The sequence below is a fragment of the Gorilla gorilla genome, chromosome 9, assembly GCF_029281585.2.
Source record: "Gorilla gorilla gorilla isolate KB3781 chromosome 9, NHGRI_mGorGor1-v2.1_pri, whole genome shotgun sequence".
In the NCBI taxonomy this organism is placed as follows: domain Eukaryota; kingdom Metazoa; phylum Chordata; class Mammalia; order Primates; family Hominidae; genus Gorilla; species Gorilla gorilla.
This window is the reverse complement of record NC_073233.2, coordinates 78,391,783-78,414,921: the sequence shown is the minus strand read 5'-3', so window position 1 is coordinate 78,414,921 and position 23,139 is coordinate 78,391,783. Positions and strand designations below refer to the sequence as shown.

Genomic DNA, 23,139 nt, shown 5'->3' with positions numbered 1-23,139 from the left:
GGGTGCCCTCCCCCACCAGGAATGTTCGTTTATCCTCCCTAAGCCACAGGAAAGACGGTTCAGGCACCTAAGGTAGGAAATTGGCAATAAGCTGCTTCTCAGTGGGCTTCAGGCAGAGGCGAACTTCACTCCAATGCTACTATTTTCTTTCTTTTTTCCTGGTTATTTTTCTTCTTTACAAGTGGTTACATTATCCCAAGCCAAAGAAGGAGAAGACAAGCTTGTGAGTTTCCCACGCTCCCTATGAAAGTGATGCCATATTGATGTTTCAGCTCTGGGCAGGCTGTGGCAGGCCGAAGGGACCACCACGGATGGGCTCTCAGCCAGGGTCTGCCCCACTGCCTTCATTTCATCTGTCAAAAGCAGCTTTTTTCTGTTTCTTCCTTTCTTGTTCATTAATTTTTGCAGTGTTGTCTCAAGTCATTCCATTTGTCATTTTCATTTGCTCCCATGACCGGTGTTAACAGAAGAGGGTCGTGCTGAACAGAAGTAAGTGCCACCTGCTGTGCTGCTGCGTGACCCCATGTGTGCCACTCTCGCGCTCCCGCTGCCCACCGAGGTGTTTGCAGAGCCTCCTCTTCACTTCCTAACCACACACACAGCTGCCTGCAGAGCCTTTCCTTACAAAAACCAAAATCAATCCCAACTACCTGGGAACAGCTGGGTATTTTCCCAGTGAGGGCGGCACTGGGGCAACCCTCTGGGCCAGAGATACCCGTGGTGAATACTGCCCAGGCATGAGGTAGGTGCTCTCACTCTGGGGCTCACTTGCCTCTGCTTCACAGGCCTGGTGAGCACCAAGGCCAGGCACCAGTCATGCTGCCACGGTGGAGCTGCCCAGAGTCAGGGCTGCAGGCACAGTCACCATGCAGTCAGCTTTAGCAAAAGCACATGGAGACCAGAACTTTACCCCAGCTACCCCTCCTCCTCTAGTCCTCTGTGGGCATATGTCTTCTTGTAAGATGTTTTCCCGTTTTATAGGAAACATTCCCTGTGCCCCAAGGTCCTTGGCCCTAATTAACACCCCACATCACCTCTGAATGCAGTGGCTTTCAACTTACCCATTATTTGATTTCAGTCATCTTGGCTTAATTGCTTTATCAACGTGGACAAATAAGCCTTCCCCAAAACCTGTGCTCTTGTGACTCTGGAATAAACACAGAAGAACAGGCCACAGCACCCCCAGTTTTAACTTAAGTTGGAACTGGAGCTGGTCTTTCGACCCTCTTTGAGTACCAGAGAAGGGGGGGTTGCAGGTTTTTTCGTGTATCCTATGTCCATAGGCCACCTCTCTCTTGAGAGTATAAACTGAGATACTAGAGGGTGCTGGCCCCTCTCCCCTGCTGTGAAGCCCCACTGGGCTCTGATTTGATTTCGGGTTTTTTGGGCGTTTTTTTTATTGTTGTTGTTGTTGTTTTTGAGAAGAAGTCTAGCTCAGTCGCCCAGGCTGGAGTGCAGTGGCACGATCTCAGCTCACTGCAACCTCCGCCTCCTGGGTTCAAGCAGTTCTCCTGCCTCAGCCTCCCAGTAGCTGGGATTACAGGCGCCCACCACCACACTCAGCTAATTTTTTTTTTTTTAATTTTTAGTAGAGATGGGGTTTCACCATATTGGCCAGGCTGGTCTCAAACCCCTGACCTCAAATGATTCACCCACCTAGGCCTCCCAAAGTGCTGGGATTACAGGCGTGAGCCACCGTGTGCAGCCTCTGATTTCTTGATTGTGAGTAACTGGGCCCAGAAACAGTGGAGGAATCCTCAGAGTCTCACCTGCCTTGTGCCTGTTGGTGTGAGCAGTATAACCAATGACCAGCAAGCCACCATTGAGGGTGGGGGCAGGTTCTAGATGGGGATGCCTGGTTTGTAACATCTCCCACTCAGGGGCACCCAGCCCTCTGGAAAATAGCACGTGAACAGCCTATGGGTGGATGGGGTCCCTGGCCCAGCAGTGCACCCACCAGCCCCTGCAAACACTTCCCACAGTAGGATTGAAGCCTCAGTCCACAGCACAGGCCCCTTTCAGATTTGCCCCTCCTTTCTCACTATGGACTAGTCCACACTTTAAGCAACAGTGACTAACATCAAGTAGGAAACTGACCCACAGCTTAGGGGAACCTAGGTAACTGATGGGTGGTTTCACCCAAATATACATCCATGGTAAAGAAAGAGAAAAGAAAAAAACGGAGAGAGACAGACTAGACCAGCAGCGGGGCCCGTCTCCAGCTCACTCCCTTTGCTTTTAGCTCCTGGAGGGTTCTGGGCCATTAGCTTTGTGCATACCCTGGAATGAAAACCAAGGCCTAACGAAATGGCCTCTAAGGTTCAGGGTCTCTCAGTGTCTGGGGAGTTTGTTACTTGCAGACACCTGGTCCCCATGCACAGCACTCCTGCTTCCACAGGTTTGAGACGAGCTCAGGAGTCCTCATGGCCCACCAATGTCCCAGGTGGTTTCTATGAAGGGTCTGTGGGCTCCTCTTTGGGAAGTGCTGCTCTAACTGGTCAGCCATTGAGCTCCAAAGACAGCCCCAGTGCAAGTCGATGAACTGGCCCCCAGCAGACGGGCAGGGGCTTCAGTCTTGCCCTCCAGGGAGTCTCCCCACACGGCAGCATCTCTACTGTTCGCAGCTCTCCCCCTCTTGCCCATGACCCTTTCACTGAGACACTGCAGCCCACCACCATTCACGGTCACGATGTCACACCAGTGCACTCCTCATGCTCTCCAGAGCCCCTCCACCCAGGGTAACCCACCACGTAGGAGGGAGAGGAGCCCACTTCATGTGGGAAGATGTGGAGACAGGAGAAAAGTGCACCCAAGCTGGCATCTGGCAGAGCCAGGGCTCCAGCAGACATCTCTCAAGTCCAGGTCTTGAAGAGAGAGCCATGGTAGGATGGATCTTTCCAGAAGCGGTGGGTGGGCCGTTCACATCCACGTGAATGGGCCCAAAAGGCAAGAAACCCACACCTCTCCTCCCCTCCCCAGTGGCTGTGGCTTTCCTAGGGACAATAGGATGAATGGGCTTTCAGTGTGGGGACAGCAAAACACGCACTAGGGCCCAGAGTGGCAGTTGTTCTCTTAGTGTGGAGAGTGCCTGCCACAGGCCTTGGCCAGAGCCCGTGAGGGAGTGGTGTGTGAAAGGCCACCTCCACGTGGGTAAGCGTGAGGACTTGGACTTCTCTGGCACTGAGATGGGACCTCCTGCCTGTGGGAGTCATCTGGCCACCAACCTGGGGCCAGTAAAGGTTGGAGCTAGAAGGGTCGTCTTCCCTGACTTGAGCTCTGAGGGCTTTGCCTGCCCAGCCAGAGCGGCAAGGTACAGGGGACCCTCGGGGATGCCCATGGCCACCCTGGGGAAGACAGGGCTCCTCGCGCGTTCTGCTTTTCAGTAAGGCCCGTGTGTCCTACCAGTGAGCCTCTCACATGAAAGGGGCTAAAAATAACACAGGGTACCCCAGCTCCTTCTGCAACAAAACTGTCCACTGGGTGGGCACTGGACAGTGCTGCCTCAGGAAGGTAAGCGCAGCCCACACTGGCCACACAAGCCACGCCCTGCTGTCTGGGTTTCCGGGTGATCTCAAACCCTGAGTGCCCTGCGTAGCTACAGAGGTTCCAGTTACTGAAAGGGGCCACCTGGGAAGGATCCTGCCCTGCTCTTGTCCATTTACCCAAAAAGCCTAAGGCTGCCAGGCGGCTGAGGGGCCTGTCCTCCAGGTGTGCTCCCTTCCACCTGCTGAAGCTGAGGCGCTGGAGATGTTGCCTGGCACGTTCTACCCAGATGACAGGACCTCACTCTGTCCCTGTCTCCGTGCCCTCTTCAAGGTACCCCTTCCAAGTGCCTCAGTGGCCACCCTCCCAAGGGTCCCCCAGCCCTGCCCCCCAGCACAGGCAGGTCCCCCAGCCCCTCTGTCCCAGTTCAGGTGAGTGGGCTGGCGTGGTGTGCTCCCCCCAGCACAGGCAGGTCCCCCAGCCCCTCCGTCCCGGTTCAGGTGAGTGGGCTGGCGTGGTGTGCTCCCCCCAGCACAGGCAGGTCCCCCAGCCCCTCCGTCCCGGTTCAGGTGAGTGGGCTGGCGTGTGCTCTGATGTCTCCAACTTTGCTCTGGCTCCTTTCTCCCCCTCCCCCACCCTGGCATGGCAAATCATTCCTTCACTGCCAGTGGATCTGCCACTAGACACTCTGGCATGGTTTGGGCGTCTCCCTCGCCTTCCTTGGTGATCTGCAGCCAGCTGCCCTGACTCAGTGACCTGCCTTGTGATGGTTTTCTCTGTGTTGCTGTTTCAGAAGCCCAGAGATCATGAGCACCATCTCAGGTACACGGAGCACGACGGTCACCTTCACTGTTCGCCCCGGCACCTCCCAGCCCATCACCCTGCAGAGCCGGCCCCCCGACTATGAAAGCAGGACCTCAGGAACAAGACGTGCCCCAAGCCCTGTGGTCTCGCCAACAGAGATGAACAAAGAGACCCTGCCCACCCCCCTCTCTGCTGCCACCGCCTCTCCTTCTCCCACTCTCTCAGATGTCTTTAGCCTTCCAAGCCAGCCCCCTTCTGGGGATCTATTTGGCTTGAACCCAGCGGGACGCAGTAGGTCGCCATCCCCCTCGATACTGCAACAGCCAATCTCAAATAAGCCTTTTACAACTAAACCTGTCCACCTGTGGACTAAACCAGATGTGGCCGATTGGCTGGAAAGTCTAAACTTGGGTGAACATAAAGAGGCCTTCATGGACAATGAGATCGATGGCAGTCACTTACCAAACCTGCAGAAGGAGGACCTCATCGATCTTGGGGTAACTCGAGTCGGGCACAGAATGAACATAGAAAGGGCTTTGAAACAGCTGCTGGACAGATAAGGACGGCTGCTCTCCACCTCGCAGACTGCTCTTGTTATAAGTAGAGATGGGCTCGTGCTGAAACATCTGAATGCCAAGCGAAGTCTGTGAGCATCAACCCCACTCCATGGGTTTGTCTCCTGGTACCCAAAGAAATACTGAGTTGTGTCCACAACATGGCTGGGTCTTCAGACCCCTGGCTCACCATGTGGGTGTCTTGGGCAGTTTCTATCACACATGGGACAAGGGGAGGGAGTTTTTCTAACATGGAAAAAGATTCCCAGCCTGCCGCCCAGCATGCAGGTGGCCTCGCTTTGCCGGGTCCGAGAGGCTCCCCGTCAATTCTGCACGGGATCCTAGCTCTTGTAAGCAGACACCAGTGCACTCTAGATACCTCCTGAGACCTCCGTCCTCTGCTTTCCGGGCAGCTCTCACCACCCCAGGCCCCGGCACGAGGCCTTTCCTCAGTCCTGTGGCCTCTCGGAGGACACCTGATGCTCACCTGCCCCTCTTTCTCCTGCACTTGGCTTGCAGTGAGATGCTCCCAGATGCATTTGTCCAGTGCCCCATCATGGGCCTGAAAGGCAGAGAAACTTTTTCCTACACAGATTCTTTTCCCCATCTCCTCCTGTGGTTTGCATCCATGGCTCCTTGGCCATGAGGTTCCTGGCAGTGCTGGGAGTTTGGATGGGATCGTGCCCAGCTTTGCTTAGCTTTCTTTATTTCTGCAAATCTGTTAGCATAATTCCAAGGTGGCCAAGCAGATGTCACATGGAGTTAGTCAAAGCACAAAGTCACGATTCCACAATGGAGGGGAGACCTGGCCAAGGGAGCCAGCCAGCGTGCAGCTACCCAAGCTCCAGGTCTCCAGGACAAGAGCAGTTGTCTGCCAGGAGCACCCATCCAGGATGGAGAATAAGGGCTTCTCTGCCTCTCAGAATTCTTTTTAATTGAAGATGTCTTGAGCTCTGCAAAGATCAGAGCAGGTGAGCATCCACTTTGACATGAAGGACAAGACGACGCATGGCTCATGGCGGGCACATGCGGCTGCCAGTGAGACAGCGTCTCCTCTGGGAGCTGGGCGGGCACAGCATCCTCAGTTCTGTGCCCAGCCAAGGGTGAGCATCTCTGCTGAGACAGTCCTTTTGCTCTCGGAGGCCAGGGAAGATGGTACTTAGAGGCTTTTCCCCTATCGCTCTGGGTGTCTAGGAATCCCACCAGCTTGTCTTAACAGTACAACAGCTTCTTTGAGGACCCAGTGGGTATGGAGTATAGACAGAACCCAGGGTTGAGAACAGAAGGTGGGCGGCAGGATCAGAGTGAAAGCAGAGGCGTGAGGAGAGGAAAGCAGGGAGGTCTCCTGGGCTGCCAGGTCAGCCTCTCTGGCAAGGCTTTCTTGAGCCCCGCCCCTTTCTTTCCCCGGAGTCCCTCCACCCCATAACAATACCTCCAATTTCCAAAAGAGGTCACCAGATGCACATGGGCCGCAAAACACACAGTCAGGCTTCCAGCACATTCTCCCCCATTTGGAGGATACTCGAATGTCAGGTTTTTGGTTTTATTATGATTTCAGAACTAGCTCAGCCCATCTCTAATTATAAAACATGGTTTTTTTTTTTCCTTTTTTTGATTAGGTCTGGAACAGCTCTAGAATGAACACATAAAATTTAGCAATTTAAAATCTTTCTTTACTGCAAGTTTAAATAGTTGTACAGATAGTTTATAAGCACAATATTTTAAGAAAAAAAAGTGGCTGGTCTACTAGGCAGCCTTTGTGCCACTTCAGTGCTAGAAAGTTAAAGAAAAAAAAACTTTTGTGATTTAATAATACTATTTCTGTGGAATAATTATAAAAGTATGACCTTTTTAAATCAACCTTATTTGGATGCATCTGAACCAGCAGAGCTGTGTTATATTTTCTATCTTTGCTAGAACTTCATCATTGAAGGACAATTTCTTCAAAGTGGTTACAATTCATAATGCAGCAGTTTCTCCAAAAACAAAAACAAAACACACACCACACACACGCGCTTTTCCAGTCACACACCCCTGATGTGGAAACCAAGTTTTTGGACCTTCTGTTCCAAAACCTTTTGCAGGTCAATCTTTGTATTTGAAATGATCCAATCCAACTTGAAGTCAATTGAATATTAAGGCGCTTTACTTCCGTGTGCTTTCAGTTTTTCCATCATGAGATGAATGAGCATTACTCTAGATAAATTTCAAGACAGGATACTACAGGTGGCCTGCCGAGGCTGCCCCATATTTTAGAAAATGTAAAAATGGTGGTTTGGCCATTAATTTGTCTTCCATTTGATGATACCACAAAATTCCGTGAGTCCATTCCTTTGGCATGGCGCTTTCCCTGGGCCTACAGTTGGTATTACCTCTGTGCTCAGTGCCAGGCAAAACACTAGCTCAAAGGAGAGTCAAGGAAACCGCTGGCAGACGATAACCAGTCGCAACTCGGTGACTTCGGTTTGTTGAACTTTGGCAGCCAGTTGGTGAGGGCCAGATGTTATTCCCTTTCTTAAAGATACCCCAAGCCACATGCCACTAACCACAAGCAAGCTGGCTGCAAGACTAAAGAGCTGATAACATAGTTTATTTTTACAATGTCTTATTATAGAGAAGTAATAGACCTATCAGAACCTGCACTGACCAACAAATAAACACATGTTGCCAAGATGAATCGGTCTCTATCTCTATCTGCTTATTTTGGTACTGAAAGCAATAGTTCCTCATTCAAATCACCACCCACTGTTCTCCCCCTTTGGGACATGTTAGGATGAGGCCCTATTCCATGCCCCTCTTTAATGGTGGAACAAATGTTAAACTGCTCGTCTAAAGATCATGTTGATATTATTCCAGGTTTTAAGATCAACTTTTGTTACATACTGTAATTTAAATAAACTGCATTTACATGCCTAGTTTCTATAATATTGTGTATACAAAACCCAAATCTCTCAAAATGTAAATTATGTATACCTGCCAAGATACCTTTTCCAGGGTGTCTGTGCACATTTTAAGTTAATTCACATAATATAAAAATTACTCAATGTGACTGTTGATTTGCTGAATTTTACATATCACAAAGTGAATTATTTGTGATACTTTAGTTAATAAAATGGTAAATTTTTTTCTCAGTTATTGAACAAGCAAGCATTATCCAGTTGATCTGGCAATGACTTTGTGTGTGTGGGCCACAATATTGATTTTCCCATTAACAATTTTTTTTTTGTTTTTTAAATACTAATATGTTTCACACTATAGTTTGTGTAACAACACGTGTTCGCATTATCTCTGTTGCTGTTACTTTTGTGCTTTTATTCTTTTTAGACTTTATAAAAAAAAAAAAAGCTCCTGTAATTTGCACTTTCTCCCAATCCTTAAATCTCTTGTATGGCAACCAAAATTACTGTAAAAAAATAAATATACTATTGCACTAAGGTTGTGGTTCTGATTACAAACAAACAGTGAACACTGTCTGAATTAAACAAAAAGCAATCTAATGTAGATTATCTCAAGCATTGTGGCCAGCTCTGCCTCTCTAAAACTGACCAGAAAAATCTCTCTCATCGAGTAAACAGGCTCCTGTCACTGAGCTAATTTGCCTTGGTTCCATTTCCTTATTCTCAATTTATCAATGGATACGTGCATGTTATTTCAGAATTATGCAAAACGTCAAAATCTGCTTCTGTGACCGCTGCTATAGGCGTGGAGCTGAGGCTTGGCTTTTCCTTTTGTTCTGGGTGGAAGCAGTGGTGCCGCGGAGGGCCAGCCAGATCCGGACCCTTCCCTCAGGGTCCAGTCTCCCCACACCCCAGCAGGGTGTCTTCTAGCCATAAGGCCAAGGGAGTGGCAGAACTGGGCCGCCTCTCTGGTTGACAAGCAAACCACATGCTAAGGCTTGGAGCAAGAGAGAATTTGTGTCTATTGGCAAAGAACTAAGCCAGGAAGACATGGGCCATCCCTCTGCTTTAGGGAAGCATATTTTAAACCTAAACGTTGAACTTCTTCTTTGGCCTCACCAGTGAAAACTTGTTGTCTTTAGTTCCTAAAGTTTCTTCTACTTTGGCACATTCCCCAGTTGAGCAGCAGCCTCTATGCTTCCATGTTCAGGAAAAATTCCAGTCCTCTTATCTTTTGTAGTTCACCCTCAAGCTCTCCCGCTTCACCATCCAATAGTTTCTCCCAAACCTTGGCACCCCCCTAGACTTTGCTTCCAATGGTTTCTTCCAGACCACTTTTCCTAGATGAATATATTCGTTTACCTTACTAGGAAAATTATTGGAAGATTTTTTCTTTTACTTGAAATTGGAGGCATTTTAATAACTGGCGAACTGGAATGTGTTTCTGTATTTGTAGACAACCATGTACCCATGCAAGTAGGTGAACATTCCACAGTGGCTGGGTGACCACAGCAGCTGCATGCAGACAGGACTGCCCGTGCTTTGTGGGGAATCAGAGAATTTCCAAACTTGTTTCTCAGACTTCCGCAGATCTCATCACTTTGATTTCTAATCCATGCTGTATTGGTGATTTTGTTTATCGTTCCTGTAACTTGTTCTACATTCCACAGTCTTTACCGTTTTATGTTCAAAATTACAACAATCCCTGTCCATTGATTCCACTCTGGAACTCTTTGTTCATGGCAATTTTGAAATTTTAATACGAGCCTTCAAATAAACACAGAAAAGAAAAAAAAAGGAAAAAAATAAAGTGTGTGCCTTGGGTGTTTTGAACCTGATCTGCATAAAACCATATTGTATTCAAATGCTGTATCTTTCATGAAAGGATAAATATATCTTCAATGTATTAATGTAGCTGATAAAATAGTTATAGTGCCTTGTTTTCTGAACTGAGAAGCCCATATCAATGCACAACGTAAAGAAAGGACGGTTCGAGCTATGAAATGTTGAGGACACCTACACATGATTCTGGAGCCTTTCTCATCATAAGACTGTGGAAAATACACAGTCGTTTAAGTTAAAAATAAAAAGTAAATTGAAATAAGATTGTGTTATCAATTAATTTTCCATTAAAAGTGCTCTCTACTGTATCATTTTCAGTATTTTCATTTAATTAAAATACAAAATGTGTTTGAGGATTTTCATGGAAAGGAGAAAAGTTTAACCACAGGAGCCCTGGGCTCTCTGACCTACTCCCCTTGTGCTGTGCCGCCCCCCGGTGGTACTCATTGGTAATGCTTAACGAAGCCATCAATATCAATCATTTCGACGTTTTGTTATAAATATACACAAATTCATTTTTAGTGATTGAGGCCACTCATTGCAGGAAAACTGTTTCCATTTTTCACAAGTGAAAGTGGCAACATGTGTGTTTTTCTTTCGACAAAAAAAAACGATGTGAGAAGTACATCAGCGTAATTCTTGTCTCAATGCTGTCGTGCTCCATTTGCTTTAAGTGCGAAGCTTCCCTGAGCAGCCTCTGCCTTTCTAGAGGATGAGCCTGGGGAGTAGTGAGCATATTAGGGCTGCCATCTGCCTGTGGAACCAGAATAGCCACAGCAATAGTGAGCGTTTGTGGGATTCCGGACAGATGGGAGCGGCAGCAGCCCCATCTTCTCGGGGACCCCCCCGCAAACAGGCCGCAGAGGTTCTGGAGGCAGAGCACTGCCACAGGCTGTCCTGCCACACACATCTCTCCAGGGAGTGAGGAGCTACTCAGATCCAGAACTCCCTACTGTGCCTGCTCAGCTCACAGACTATTATCAGTGTGGCTATTTACCAGCCAGAAGAGTCCACTGGAATTCAGATTGTGTAGTTTCAGGCAACAATGCAGCCAATAATCCAAGAACCTGCAGGGTGCTCAGGGAGAGGTGGCCAAAGCTTCTTGGTCACCCTGCTCCACATGTGCTGCTACCTCCGCTCCAAGTACGAAGCATGTGTCTGAGAGCCAGAGGAGGGGCCCTGGCACTGCTCACGGCCACTGGGTAAGACCTGGCAGCCAGGCCCTAGGCCCCCGTGAGGTAGGGACCACGGAAATGGCCCAGTTCATAGGACAGAGTGTGGAGACCCCTCACCAGCCACCTGCATCTGGGGGCCGGCCCCTCTGACGCGGTGCTCCTGGAAGGCAAGCCATCCTGCCATTGCCCAACTGTAGTCATCTCTGCCCAAGATGACTGCAAAAACAGAATTAAGCGTGTTCTCCAAACCCCAGAACCCAGGGAGTGGGAAAAACACATAGCCCCTGCAGCCCTGCAGAGGTGGCCACAAGCACAAGCATTCTGTGTGTATACCCAAGAGGCGGTACAGGTTGGAAACAGCACTCAGTCTACCTAGTGCTATCTGGGACGGGCACCGTTCAGATCACTGCACCCACCACGTGGCTAAAAGCCCTGTGAGGTAACAACTAAAGCCCTATTTCCCAGATGAGGAAACTAAGTCTTGCCAAGGTCCACAGCAAGTGGAGAAGCAGAGGTTGCTGTGCAGCTTCCCAAGTCTATCTACAGGTGACAGAACCCAGCCTGTGGCCTTGGGAACCATCGCTGGCTCCGAATCTGCTCCACCCACAGGGTGCTTCCTCTCCCTGCCCCATCTGAAGTCATATGTGCAGGGCTAAGAATTCAGGAGGCGGGGCAAGGGGGGGAGTCCCTACCAGCTGAATCACCTCAGGGTTGTGGAAAACGAAGACCGAATTCAGTGGCAATCTGGTTACCTTAATTCACTCCACTGGGATCAGGAGAACCAAGACCTAGAAACCCCTGTTTTTCAGAGAAAGGACCCAACGTTTGTAAAGTCCCCTTGGCTTAGAGGGCATGTGACACATGGATCTGCTTTAATTCCCACAAGAATCCTATGAGGTTATGTATCACCGAGGTGACTATCTCCTTTTCTCACGAGGACACTGAGGCTTGGAGAACCAGTTGCCACTGCCCATGGCCTCCAGGCAGCTACACAAGTTATCCCCAGACTGTGGGCCCTCACCATGGGGGCAGAGTTGCCCGAGGCCAGTCCTTCCCAGGTCCTCCGTGAAGCCTTCCTCTTGTGGCTGTGAACTGCCCAGAGCCCTCCCAACACACACCTCTGTGGCCTCAGCCAGCCAGAGCCCATTTCTGTTGCTTACAACCACCATATGACAGAGCTCCTAGCCCCCCACGATGATGATGTGTTTTCTCCCACAGCCCACGGCCTCCCTCTGCCAGTCAGAACTGAGGCAGCCCCTTCCTCTCCCTCCACTGTCACCCCCATTGGCAGAAGAGAAAGGCGGAGCTAATGAAGGATGAGATGGGGGTCTCATGGCTCCCGAGTGAGCCTGGAAATGGCTTGCCAGCCCCATGCAGCTGTGAAGCTCCACTTAACGCCAAGGGCATGGCCAGCTGCCCTCCTGGCCTTGGAGCCACCTGGGAGAGCTAAGAAACGCTCCATCTTCACAAGTGGGAGTTTATACAAGGTGCCCGATAGAGACATCGAGGCTCCAGGGAAAACCACACAGCCTGAGACCTTTAACACCCAGCATGCTTGCTGGGAAAGACCAGCCTCCCTCGCCGATAGGCATGGGACCAGCTTTCTCCGGTAGGCCCCAGGAGGGCTAAGTGGAGAGTGTGGTAGGAAGGAAGGAGACCACAAAAAGAGAGGTCTAGAAATAGCAGGAAACACAAGCCACCTGTGCATTCATAGCAGCGACAGAGACGGCCACACTGACCTCAGCTCTGCCACTCTGCCCACCAGGTCCGGAGCCATCTAGCCCCACCCACCCTCCTCTTCGGGCTTCCTCCCTGCTCACCTGGCTCCAGCCACAGTGCCACCTCAGTGTCGCCTCCCTGTGGGGTCCCCGTACCTACATGGCTTCCCAGATCACCTGATTTAGAATGGGACTCACTGCCATCACCCCCTCCCACATCCCCACGGCACTTACTGCCACCTTCACTGGCTTATTGCTTTACTTACTTGCTTACTGATTAGTGCCCACCGCCCCACCCCGCCCACACATGCCTCTGGAAGACAATCCCCGTGGGGGAGGCACGGCCTGTTTCATGGACTGCTGTAACTCTGGCCCAGGCAATGTCTGCAGGGACAGCCCCTCCTAGAGGCCCCCTCACAGCCTCAGCCCACTGCAGCTGTGCCCATGCTGTGGCCACTCCCACTCCTGCAGCTTCCGTCTGGTCCTCAGACACCTGGTAAGGAAGAGGGGCTTCCCCAAAGGCTCGGAGCACTGCCTGCCCCTCCACGGGCCCTCCTAGTCCCCTGCCTGGAAAGTGCCTGGGAGTCTTCCACCTGCCCTGCTCCCCGAGGCCACCAGACCCACGGACTTCGCCCGTCCTGTCCCAGGGTGTGGAAAGGAACACTTCCCTAGTCCTCTCAGCGGCCGCAGCAGCAGCAGACTGTGTTCTGGGCGGATGCTTGGGCTGAAACCCCCAAACCCCACGAGTCTGTTTCTGGCACACGGAGCTGGGCTCCACAAGGGAAAGACGCCTGTATAGACTGGCCCCGTTTCAGTGAGTGGAAAGTCCCACAGCTCCTTGGGGTACTAAGGGGATGCTGGGAGGGTGCGCGACTCGTGCACCGAGGCCCACAGTGGAGGGGCTGGGAGTGCAGCCATTCTCCCAAAATCAGGTGTTTGGGGTCGCGTATCGCAATCCCCAGCTTCCGGAAGGAGACACAGTGTCTGCCCTCGGCTCACCTGAGCGTAGCTTCAAAGACCGCAAAGGCGTCCCTGAATGAGAACAAAGATTCCAGCCTTGGCCCGACTCTAGCCGGGCGCCTCGGAGCCCTCACCTGGCCTAGGCTTAACCTAGGCCTATGGAAACGACAGCCTCTCAAACCCCATGACTCCGCCCACCTCTCGCCTGTTATTAAGACTTCAGCCAACACTAACGGCTCAAGGCCGCCGCCCCGGGAGGCCCCAAGGCCCCTTAAAGGCCCAACTCGAGGAAGGGCAGGGCTGCCGGGGAACTGCTGCTCCAGCCGCGCCCGGCCGGGCCCAGGCCCGTTCCTTGGAGCCTTCACCGCGGTGAGCCGGCACCTCAGTGATTCTGGCGTCGTGCACCCGGCGTCTCGCTCCAGGACCCGAGAGCCGCCGTAGGGAGGGTTTGCAGAACCCAAACCGCTACACCTGCCGGCGCGTCCACACCCACAGCCCCGGGGCACGCTCCACTTGCGTCCCTACTCACCCTCATTCTCCTCTCAATAGGCGAAGGGCGCCTCCGCGCAGGCAGCCGAGCTCAGGTGGCGCCGGGCCTGCTCCCGCGTGCGAAGCCGTCCTCACGCCGCAGCGGCGCGGCCTTCGCCCTCCTCGCGGCTCGCGGCCCGCAGCCCCCGGCTCCCAGGCCAGGGATCTGGGTGAGGGCGAGGGCCACAGGACGGGGAGGAGATTGGTCACTGGGGGCCCCCGCTCTGGAAGGGGCCAAAGCCAGGCCCACCTTTCCCCCAACAACCCCCGTACCACCTCAGCCAGGTCCCAGGCATGATGCAGCCGCCCGCCGCCGCCATCCCACCTTCTGAGTCTGGCCTGCACTCTGCTCCCGCCTTTGAACAAGGCGCGCAGAGGACTCTGGACCCACTGGTCACATGCCTCACATTGACTAATCACTGGCAAAGAATGGGGATCCACGATTGGCTGAGCTAGAGTAGGCGGGGCAGCTATCAGCCAATCCCTGGGACCAGAAGGCGGGTCCACAGACGAGGCAGGTGCCCTGGGAGGGAGCCGGGATATTGATGTCCCCTTAGGTGCCTGCATCCTCCTAAGGGAGCAGTGAGAAGTCCCTTGTTCAGTGTGGGGGTGCACATGTTTGAGGTTTGTTTAAGAGTTATGGCTTTGAATTTCAAAGCCATGTAACCACATTAGGCACACCCTGGAAAATGGAGAATTGCCACAGCCCTGCCACCAAGCTGAGTTCGCATCCAGTCACCCAAGTCACCTCCAGTCCTAACACCCACCTTCTCCCTGCATTGAATCATGACGCACCTACACCTCCACTCCTGCTTCCTTGGCTTCCGTTTAGCCCCCAAACCTTGCTTGCATGGCCGTCAGTCCCCAGCCCTTCATGGAAATGGTGGTGTGAGATCCCATTGAGTGGTATGGTGTGATATCCTTGACAATGTCCTTTTAGTTGGCATTCGGGATAACGACCACTTTTCGCCATTACGGTATCATCTTACATCCAGTCCTCTGAAGGTGTGGTGTTCACATCACTATGGTGCTGCTGCATACACTTCAACCCACGAGACAGACCCTAGGCAGGGTCTGTGCAGAGCGGTGGGACAGATATAAAAAGGACATGTATTGAAACAGAGTCAGGGCTCCAGCCTCAAAGAACTCTTGTCCTCATCCAAGTTCTGGAGCTTGTTAGTTATGTGACCAGGGCACCTTAACACAGATGTGAACATTTTCACTCTGACCCCTGGAAGTAGATCAAACAATGGAAGTAAACAGTTGTGTCTGTTGATATCATGTTTGGCTGCAAATAACAGAAACTCCAATTAAAAGCAATTTAAACAAATAGTGGTTTATTCTTTTCATATCACACAAAAATGTAAGCTCCAGAAGGGCCTGGATTTGTCGGTCTTGTTCACTGCCCCAGCACCTAGAATAGGATGTTCTTAGTATGTGCTGGAGAAGAGGTGGGTGGTTCCCGGCTTTGGTCTGACAGCTCAATGGTGTCAAGTCTCAGATTCCCTCAAACTTACCACCTCACAGCACCCAAAGGCTGCTGCCACTCCACACACGACATTCTCTTCCAAGGTAGGAAGAAGGGACAAGACTATGACAGCCAAGTCTGTCTCTTTTAACAGAAAAGTCAATGTTTTCCCAGAAATGTCTACCAACACATCAGCCACAATGGTGTCTGCAGCAAATTAGAAGCAAGGCAGACTGGCAGAGTGAGTGGTTAGCTTGGCACTGTGCTGCCAGGAACAAAATGGGGTGGGTGGGGTGGAGGACAAAATGTTAGCAAGGCAGAAGGGGAATGGACAATGGGTGGGCACGTGGCAGATGCTAGCAAGAATGTGTTCAGGTGGAGTGTCCTCACTGAGCATGTGTAAGTGTATGGTTCATTGGCATTAGATAAATTCAATGTTTTACAGCCATCACCACTACCTAGTTCCATTACCCTAAACAGAAATCCCGTACTCAGTGAGCAAGCCCTCCTTGTTCCTGCCACCACCCCATCCCCAGCTGCAGGCAACCACAAATCTACTTAACATCACTATGGATTTGCCTATTCTGAGCATTTCGTATAAACGGAATCAGGAAATATTTGTCCTTGTGTAACTGGCTTATTTACTTACTGCAGTATTTCAAGATTCATCCAAGTTGTGGCAGGTATCAGAACTTTGCTCTTTATTATGGCTGAATATTATTTCACTGAATGAGTAGATCATATTTTGTTTATTCTCTTGTCAGTTGATGAATATTTGGGTTTTTTCCACCTTTTGGCTATCGTGGATAGGGCTGCTGTGAACATTTGTGCACGAGTTTTTGTGTGAACACCTATTTTCAATTTGGCGGGGGGTGGGGGGGGCGTATACTGAAAAGTAGAACTGCTGGGTCCTGTGGTATTGCAACGTTGAACTTGTTCAGGATCTGCCAAGCTGTTTTCTACAATGGCGGCACCATTTGACATGCCTCCTGGAGTGCATGGGGGCTCCCATTTCTGTCTGCCGCACCTCTCCGGGGGAGTTATGTTTGAGCTGGGGAGGGGCCGAGCTCCATCCATCTCACTCCTGTGTGCAGCACAGGCACTGGGTGGGGATGGATTTGAGAGTCAGAGACTCTGTGTCTCCCACACGCACCAGGCACTGCTGGCGAGGCTAGGTCTGCATCCCTGCCTTCCACTTCCCTGAGCACAGCAGGGGGCATTTGTGAAAAGGGGGATGCCCAGGCCTCCTCTGGGAACTCGGATTCAGTAGGAAGGAAGCCTGGGAATCTGTTTTCAACAGGCTCCCAGGGGAGTCTGATGGGAAGGTGGAGAAACTGCTCCATATAACCCCATCCTCAGTTGACTGGGGCAAGGGGTGGGTGACAGACACCAGTGCTACAGCCACAGGCCCTCAGAGTGCAGGGTGCATGGGTGACTTTAGTGGCAGGGCAGCTTGTATACCGGCTGTCTGGCAGTCCCCTGTGGCTCCATCAGCCCCTAGTTTACAGAAGAGGAGGCTCTAAGGCAGTGATTCTCAGGGTGTGGTCCCTGTACTGGCTGCAGCAGATCAGATCACTTGGGAGTTGGTTAGAAATGTAAGTTCCCCTGACCCCCAACACACACACACACACACACACACACACACACACACACACACACACGCGCGCGCGCGCACAATCAGAAACTCCGGGCACAGCCCAGTGAGCTGTGTGTTAGCAAGCCCTCCAGGTGATCCCATGCCTGTTTAAGTCTGAGCACATAAAAACCTTCATTCCTGCAGTATAAACCTCCCCCAAACCTCCAGCTGTGGGACATCAGGGGACACAGGGGGACCACTGAAGCCACTGTGGTTTCCCATATGGCCACGCAGCACTGAGCACTGCCCCACAGTCCCAGAGGCAGTGGCCATCTCATGAGGAAGGGGCCGCACCACAGCACTGCCCAAGCTCTGCCTGTGGACACCTCTGCAGCAGCTCATCTGGCCACAAGGAACACCAGAGAGAGCACACTGTGGCCTCTGATGCTGAGGATTGGCCAGGGTACCCCTCCCACTGAGCTCCACTGTCCAGGGCAGGAAGAACCTCAGCTGGGAACCGGCCACCTGGGTTCCAAGACTACACCAACCACTGACCAAGGAAGCAGGGAACCTGTCTGCGCCTCTGCCTTCTCATCTCAAAGGGGCTAACAGTCGCTGGAACCCCAGGGCCTTTGTGGGAGCAAATGAGGTCCTGGGTAGGAAATTACCTAGCAAAGCAAAAGGAAATATATGGTTAGAGGTTGAACTATTTTGTGTGTTTTTTTGTTTTGTTTTGTTTTGAGATGAAGTCTCGCTCCATTGTCCAGACTGGAGTGCAGTGGCACGATCTCGGCTCACCGCAACCTCCGCCTCCCAGGTTCAAGCAATTCTCCTGTCTCAGCCTCCCGAGCAGCTGGGACTACAGGTGCCTGCCACCATCCCTGGCTAATTTTTGTATTTTTAGTAGAGATGAGGTTTCACCTTGTTGGTCAGGCTGGTCTCCAGCTCCTGACCTCAGGTGATCCACCCACCTCAGCCTCCCAAAGTGCTGGGATTACAGGTGTGAGCCACCATGCCAAGCCTGTTTTTTCTAAAGAGACAGGGTCTCACTATGTTGCCCAGGCTGGCCGCAACCACCTGGGCTCAAGTGATCCTCCTGCCTCAGCCTTCCAAGTAACTGAGACTATAGGTATGTGCCACCACGCCTGGCTAGTTCAGATTATTTTTTAATTAATAAGTAATAATACGTGTGGTACAAAATTCAAAAGGCAGCAGGAAAAAGCATGTATCCCCTCCTAATCAGCTCCCCAGCCCCCGGGCCCTTTCCCAAAGCTTGGACCTACTAAGAATCCCTTGCAATGTTTTCCAGGGCTGGTGCTTACATCTGCAAGCATAGATGTAGTAATCATTTTAAAAACCCAAACAGAGCTCACTCTATGCATTTCTCTGCAGTAGTCTTGTCCTTTTTAAAATTATTATGAAATGTTATCAGGCATACCAAAAGGATGGAGAATAACAAACAGCCATGCCCACCACCCAGCTTCAGACATCAAACACTACAGGTACAATACAAATCCTTCATACTGTCCAGATTCCACCCTCTTTCCTCCTACCCTAGAAGTAACCACTGCCCTGAACTTGGCGTTCATCATTTCTGTGCCTGTTTTTATTCGTTTATTGCATATGTATGCTTCTATAAACAATATGTAGTATTATTGTGCTCATTTTAAAACCTTATATAAATGGCCTCTAGCTCATGCATAATAAATTAGCAATCCTTATGAAGAGAACCATGCCCAGCACATAGTCATCACTCAATTAAGTGTTGGCCACAATTATCATTGATATTATAGTTATTGGCAATCACGAATCCTTCTGCAGCTGGCTTATTTTGTTCACTAGCATTTTGAGATCCATCCAAGATGACAGATGTAGTCTAAATCATTTATATTCACAGCTGAATAATATTTTATTCTGTGAATATATCAAAATTATTTAGCTATTCATCTGTCAATGGATCTTCAAATTATTTCCAATTTTTCACTACTAAAAACAATGCTATTTTGAGGGGGAGGGATGGCTAGGTGGAGCACAGAGGATTTTTAGGGCAGTGAAACTATCCTGTATGATACGTGTCCTTATTCATTTGTCCAAACCCATAGAATGCACACCACCAACAGTGCACCCTAACGTAAACCACGGGCAGGTGAGTGATGGCGATGTTTCCATGTAGGTTCATTGCTTGTAAGAAATGGACCACTCTGGTGGGGAACGTTCACATTGGAGAGGCTGCTGTGTGCAGGGCCAGGAATATATGCGATATCTATGTACCTTCTACTCAGTTTTACTGTGAACTTAAAACTGCTATAAAAAAAAATTAGTCTTGGGTAGTGCAGTGGCTCATGCCTGTAATCCCAGCACTTTGGGAAGCCAAGGCAGGAGGATCACTTGAGGTCAGGAGTTTGAGACCAGTCTGGCCAACATGACAAAACTCTGTCTCTACTAAAAATACAAAAATTAGCCAGGCATAGTGGCACATGCCTGTAGTCCTAGCTACTTAGGAGGCTGAGGCAAGAGGATGGCTTGAACCTGGGAGGCAGAGGTTGCAGTGAGCCGAAATCGTGCCACTGTACTCCAGCATGGCAAAAGAGGGAGACTCTGTCTTAAAAAAAAAAAAAAAAAAAAAAAACTCTAATAAAAATTTTAAAACATTGATTTTCTACGTTATGCTAAATGAAAGAATCCAGTCACAACCATATATTATATGATTCCATTTACAGGAAATGTCCAGAACAAGCAAATCCATAGAGACAGAAAGTAGACAAGTGGTTGCCAGGAGTGTGGGTGGCGGGAGGAGGAGGATGGGAGGGACTGCTAATGGGTAGGGCCTTTCCTCTGGGGTGATGAAAATTTTCTGTAATTAAACAGTGATGATATTTCCATAATTCTGTCAATACGCTAAAAACCATTGGACTGTACAATGTAAATAGGTAAATTATATGGTATGCAAATTATCTTAATAAATCTATTTTTAAGAAAAAGAAAACCAAAACCAATGCTTTTCTAAATGTAATGTGGGATCCTAGATTGGATCCTGAAACAGAAAAAGGACATTCGTGGAAAAACTGATGAAACCCAAATAAAATCTGTCGTTTAATTAATAACATTCTACCAATGTTAATTTCTTGGTTTTCATAAATGTATCATGATTAAGATGTTAATTGTAGGAGAAAACTGAGCAGGGTAGTATACAAGAATTCTCTGTATTGGATTTGTAACTTCTCCGTAAATCTGAAATTATTCCAAAATTAAAAATTCATGTAAAAAGCAAATGCTGTGATGAACGCCCAAGTGCACGGCTATCAGGACAACTCTCGGGTGCTCGTGCAGGAGTGGAACTGCTGAGTCATCTCCAACCCTATGGAAATTACTGAATTGTTTCCTGCGGGGCCCGTGCCTTTGTTAGTCAACAGCGTAGCCTGGCGATGGTTCCCAGGCATCATTGTTCTTTGTAGGCTGTCCAGTTCCTTTGCACAGATGTTCTGCAGTGTATGCAAACAGCCCTCGTGGATGGGCAGTGAAGTCTCCTTTCTCTGCCTGGCCGCCCCGTCTGGGAGGTGAGGGGCGCCGCTGCCTGGCCGCCCCGCCTGGGAGGTGAGGGGCGCCTCTGCATGGCCGCCCCGTCTGGGAAATGGGGGGCGCCTCTGCCTGGCCGCCCCGTCTGGGAAGTGAGGGGCGCCTCTGCATGGCCCCCCCGTCTGGAAAGTGAGGAGCGCCGCTGCCGGGCCGCCCCGTCTGGGAGGTGAGGAGCGCCTCTGTATGGCCGCCCCGTCTGGGAGGTGAGGGGTGCCTCTGCCTGGCCTCCCCATCTGGGAGGTGAGGGGTGCCTCTGCCTGGCCGCTGTGCAATCTTCCAAGTGTGAAGTAACAGCCTTTCTGCAGGTGTACCCAACAGCTCCAAAGAGACAGCGACCATCGAGAATGGGCCATGATGACAATGGTGGTTTTGTCGAAAAGAAAAGGGGGAAATGTGGGGAAAAGAAAGAGAGATCAGATTGTTACTGTGTCTGTGTAGAAAGAAGTAGACATAGGAGACTCCACTTTGTTCTGTACTAAGAAAAATTCTTCTGCCGTGGGATGCTGTTAATCTATAACCTTACCCCCAACCCCCTGCTCTCTGAAACATGTGCTGTGTCCACTCAGGGTTAAATGGATTAAGGGCGGTGCAAGATGTGCTTTGTTAAACAGATGCTTGAAGGCAGCGTGCTCATTAAGAGTCATCACCACTCCCTAATCTTAAGTACCCAGGGACACAAACGCTGCGGAAGGCCACAGGGACCTCTGCCTAGGAAAACCAGAGACCTTTGTTCACGTGTTTATCTGCTGTCCTTCTCTCCACTATTATCCTATGACCCTGCCACATCCCCCTCTCCGAGAAACACCCAAGAATGATCAATAAATACTAAAAAAAAAAAAAAAAAAAAAAAAAGTTGTCTCCTTTATGAACATGCTCCTGTAGCGAAGATAAATCCTTAGAAGCCGAACTGTGAGCTGAAGGACATGTTTAATTGTTGCCCACCCCCTCCCCCGTCCCGCAAGATGGTATCAGGCACGCACATCAGCATGGCAACATTTTCCATGCGCGAACCCATGCCCATTTTTTGCTGGATCCAAATAAGAAATGCAAACATCTCTGACAGTTACCATTGCTGCTGAAGGAGTGAAGGACACACCATCCCCCAGTATGCCAGATTGGTATATCGATTATGTGAAAGGAAAAGAAAAACTCGGGACCCCAATCCACTCCACCCAAAGGAAAAAACTAAACTGAGAGCTGAGTCGTGCAAGAAGCTGCCTTTCCTTTTGTTCCCAAGCAGAGAGTGACGGATAAAAGGCGAAATGTCTCCACTCTGTTCACTGGGTTTTGTGTAACAAATATGTAACTGACGATTCCCCTACTGCCCCTTTTCTCCTGCATCATGGGAATTCCGTAACGTGGCCACGCCCTCCCTTCCTTCCCCTCCTGCCTGCTTTTCCCTTTAAATACTGAAGCCCTCAAAACCACCTTTGGAGGAAGGCACAGGCCTGTCTCCCAGGCACACATCCTTAACCTTGGCAAAATCAACTTCTAAATAAATTGAGACCTGTCTCAGACACTTTTTGGTTTACAATTATTTCATGTTGAAAACTGGAGGAACTGAAAACTGGAGAAATGATGCCTGGGAACCATGACCAGTAGTTTCAGAAAGGGTGAGGCGACCTGTCACTTCCTGCATGCAGGGAGCATAAGGATGCCTCTGGGAGGGGTCCCCTCTCTGTGCCAGGGCAAGAAAGCAGCCCTTATCACCAGAGACCGGACATCAGGGGCTGCAATGGGCCTGAATAAACATAGATAATGCAGTAGCCCTCATCTTCCACCTACTTTACACGCCCCTGTACGTCTCTGAGTGACTCCCCCAGAAAATTGACTGCCCCAGCTAGATTTTCTTTGTCCTGTCGTTTCTTCTCAAATTTATTACTCTTTGCCTAAAAAACATAAAAGCATCTTTGTATTCTCGGGTGGGTCTGAAAAAAAAAAAGAAAGAAAGAAAAAGGAGGCTGGGCACGGTGGCTCAGGCCTGTAATCCCAGCACTTTCGGAGGCCAAGGCGGGTGGTACACCTGAGGTGAGGAGTTCGAGACCAGCCTGGCCAACATGGCGAATCCCCGTCTCCACTACAAAAACACACAAACAAGTTAGCTGGGCGTGGTGGCACACACCTGTAATCCCAGCTACTCGGGGGACTGAGGCAAGAGAATCACTTGAACCTGGGAGGCGGAGGTTGCAGGGAGCCAAGTCGCACCACTGCACTCCAGCCTGGGGGACAGATCAAGACTCCATCTCAAAAAAAAAAAGAAAAGAAAAAAGGAAAAAAGGACAAAAATAAAGTAAAAGCATCTCGCTTGGGCTACATCTCCAGACTTCCCTCCTTTGTGAAGATCCCCACAAGCACTCAAAACTCATACAGCATGTGTGCTTTTCTCCTGCTCATCTGCCTCGTGTTGATTTAGTTTCTAAAGCTGGCTGAATAGCCCACTAACAGCTAAAGAGGGGCAGGAGGTGACCTCTGGCTCCCCTACAGTGCTTTCTAAACTATGCCAAAAGGTAGTAGCCTAAAACAGCCCTAAATGTGTATTATTTTCTGCTGTTTCTGAG

At 50.2% G+C, this 23,139-nt stretch overlaps 1 protein-coding gene across 2 annotated transcripts in view; it reads left to right on the top strand.

Moving 5' to 3' along the window:
- The window catches only part of SHANK2 (SH3 and multiple ankyrin repeat domains 2), a 691,655-nt gene extending 681,767 nt beyond the window's left edge, over positions 1 to 9,888 (top strand). For both annotated transcript variants that reach the window (XM_055356048.2, XM_055356047.2), the window contains one exon: positions 4,277 to 9,888. In XM_055356048.2, coding sequence (XP_055212023.1) covers positions 4,277 to 4,847 — 571 coding nt within the window. In that variant the 3' untranslated portion in view covers positions 4,848 to 9,888. The remainder of the gene's footprint in view (positions 1 to 4,276) is intronic.
- The last annotated feature ends 13,251 nt before the right edge of the window (positions 9,889 to 23,139 follow it).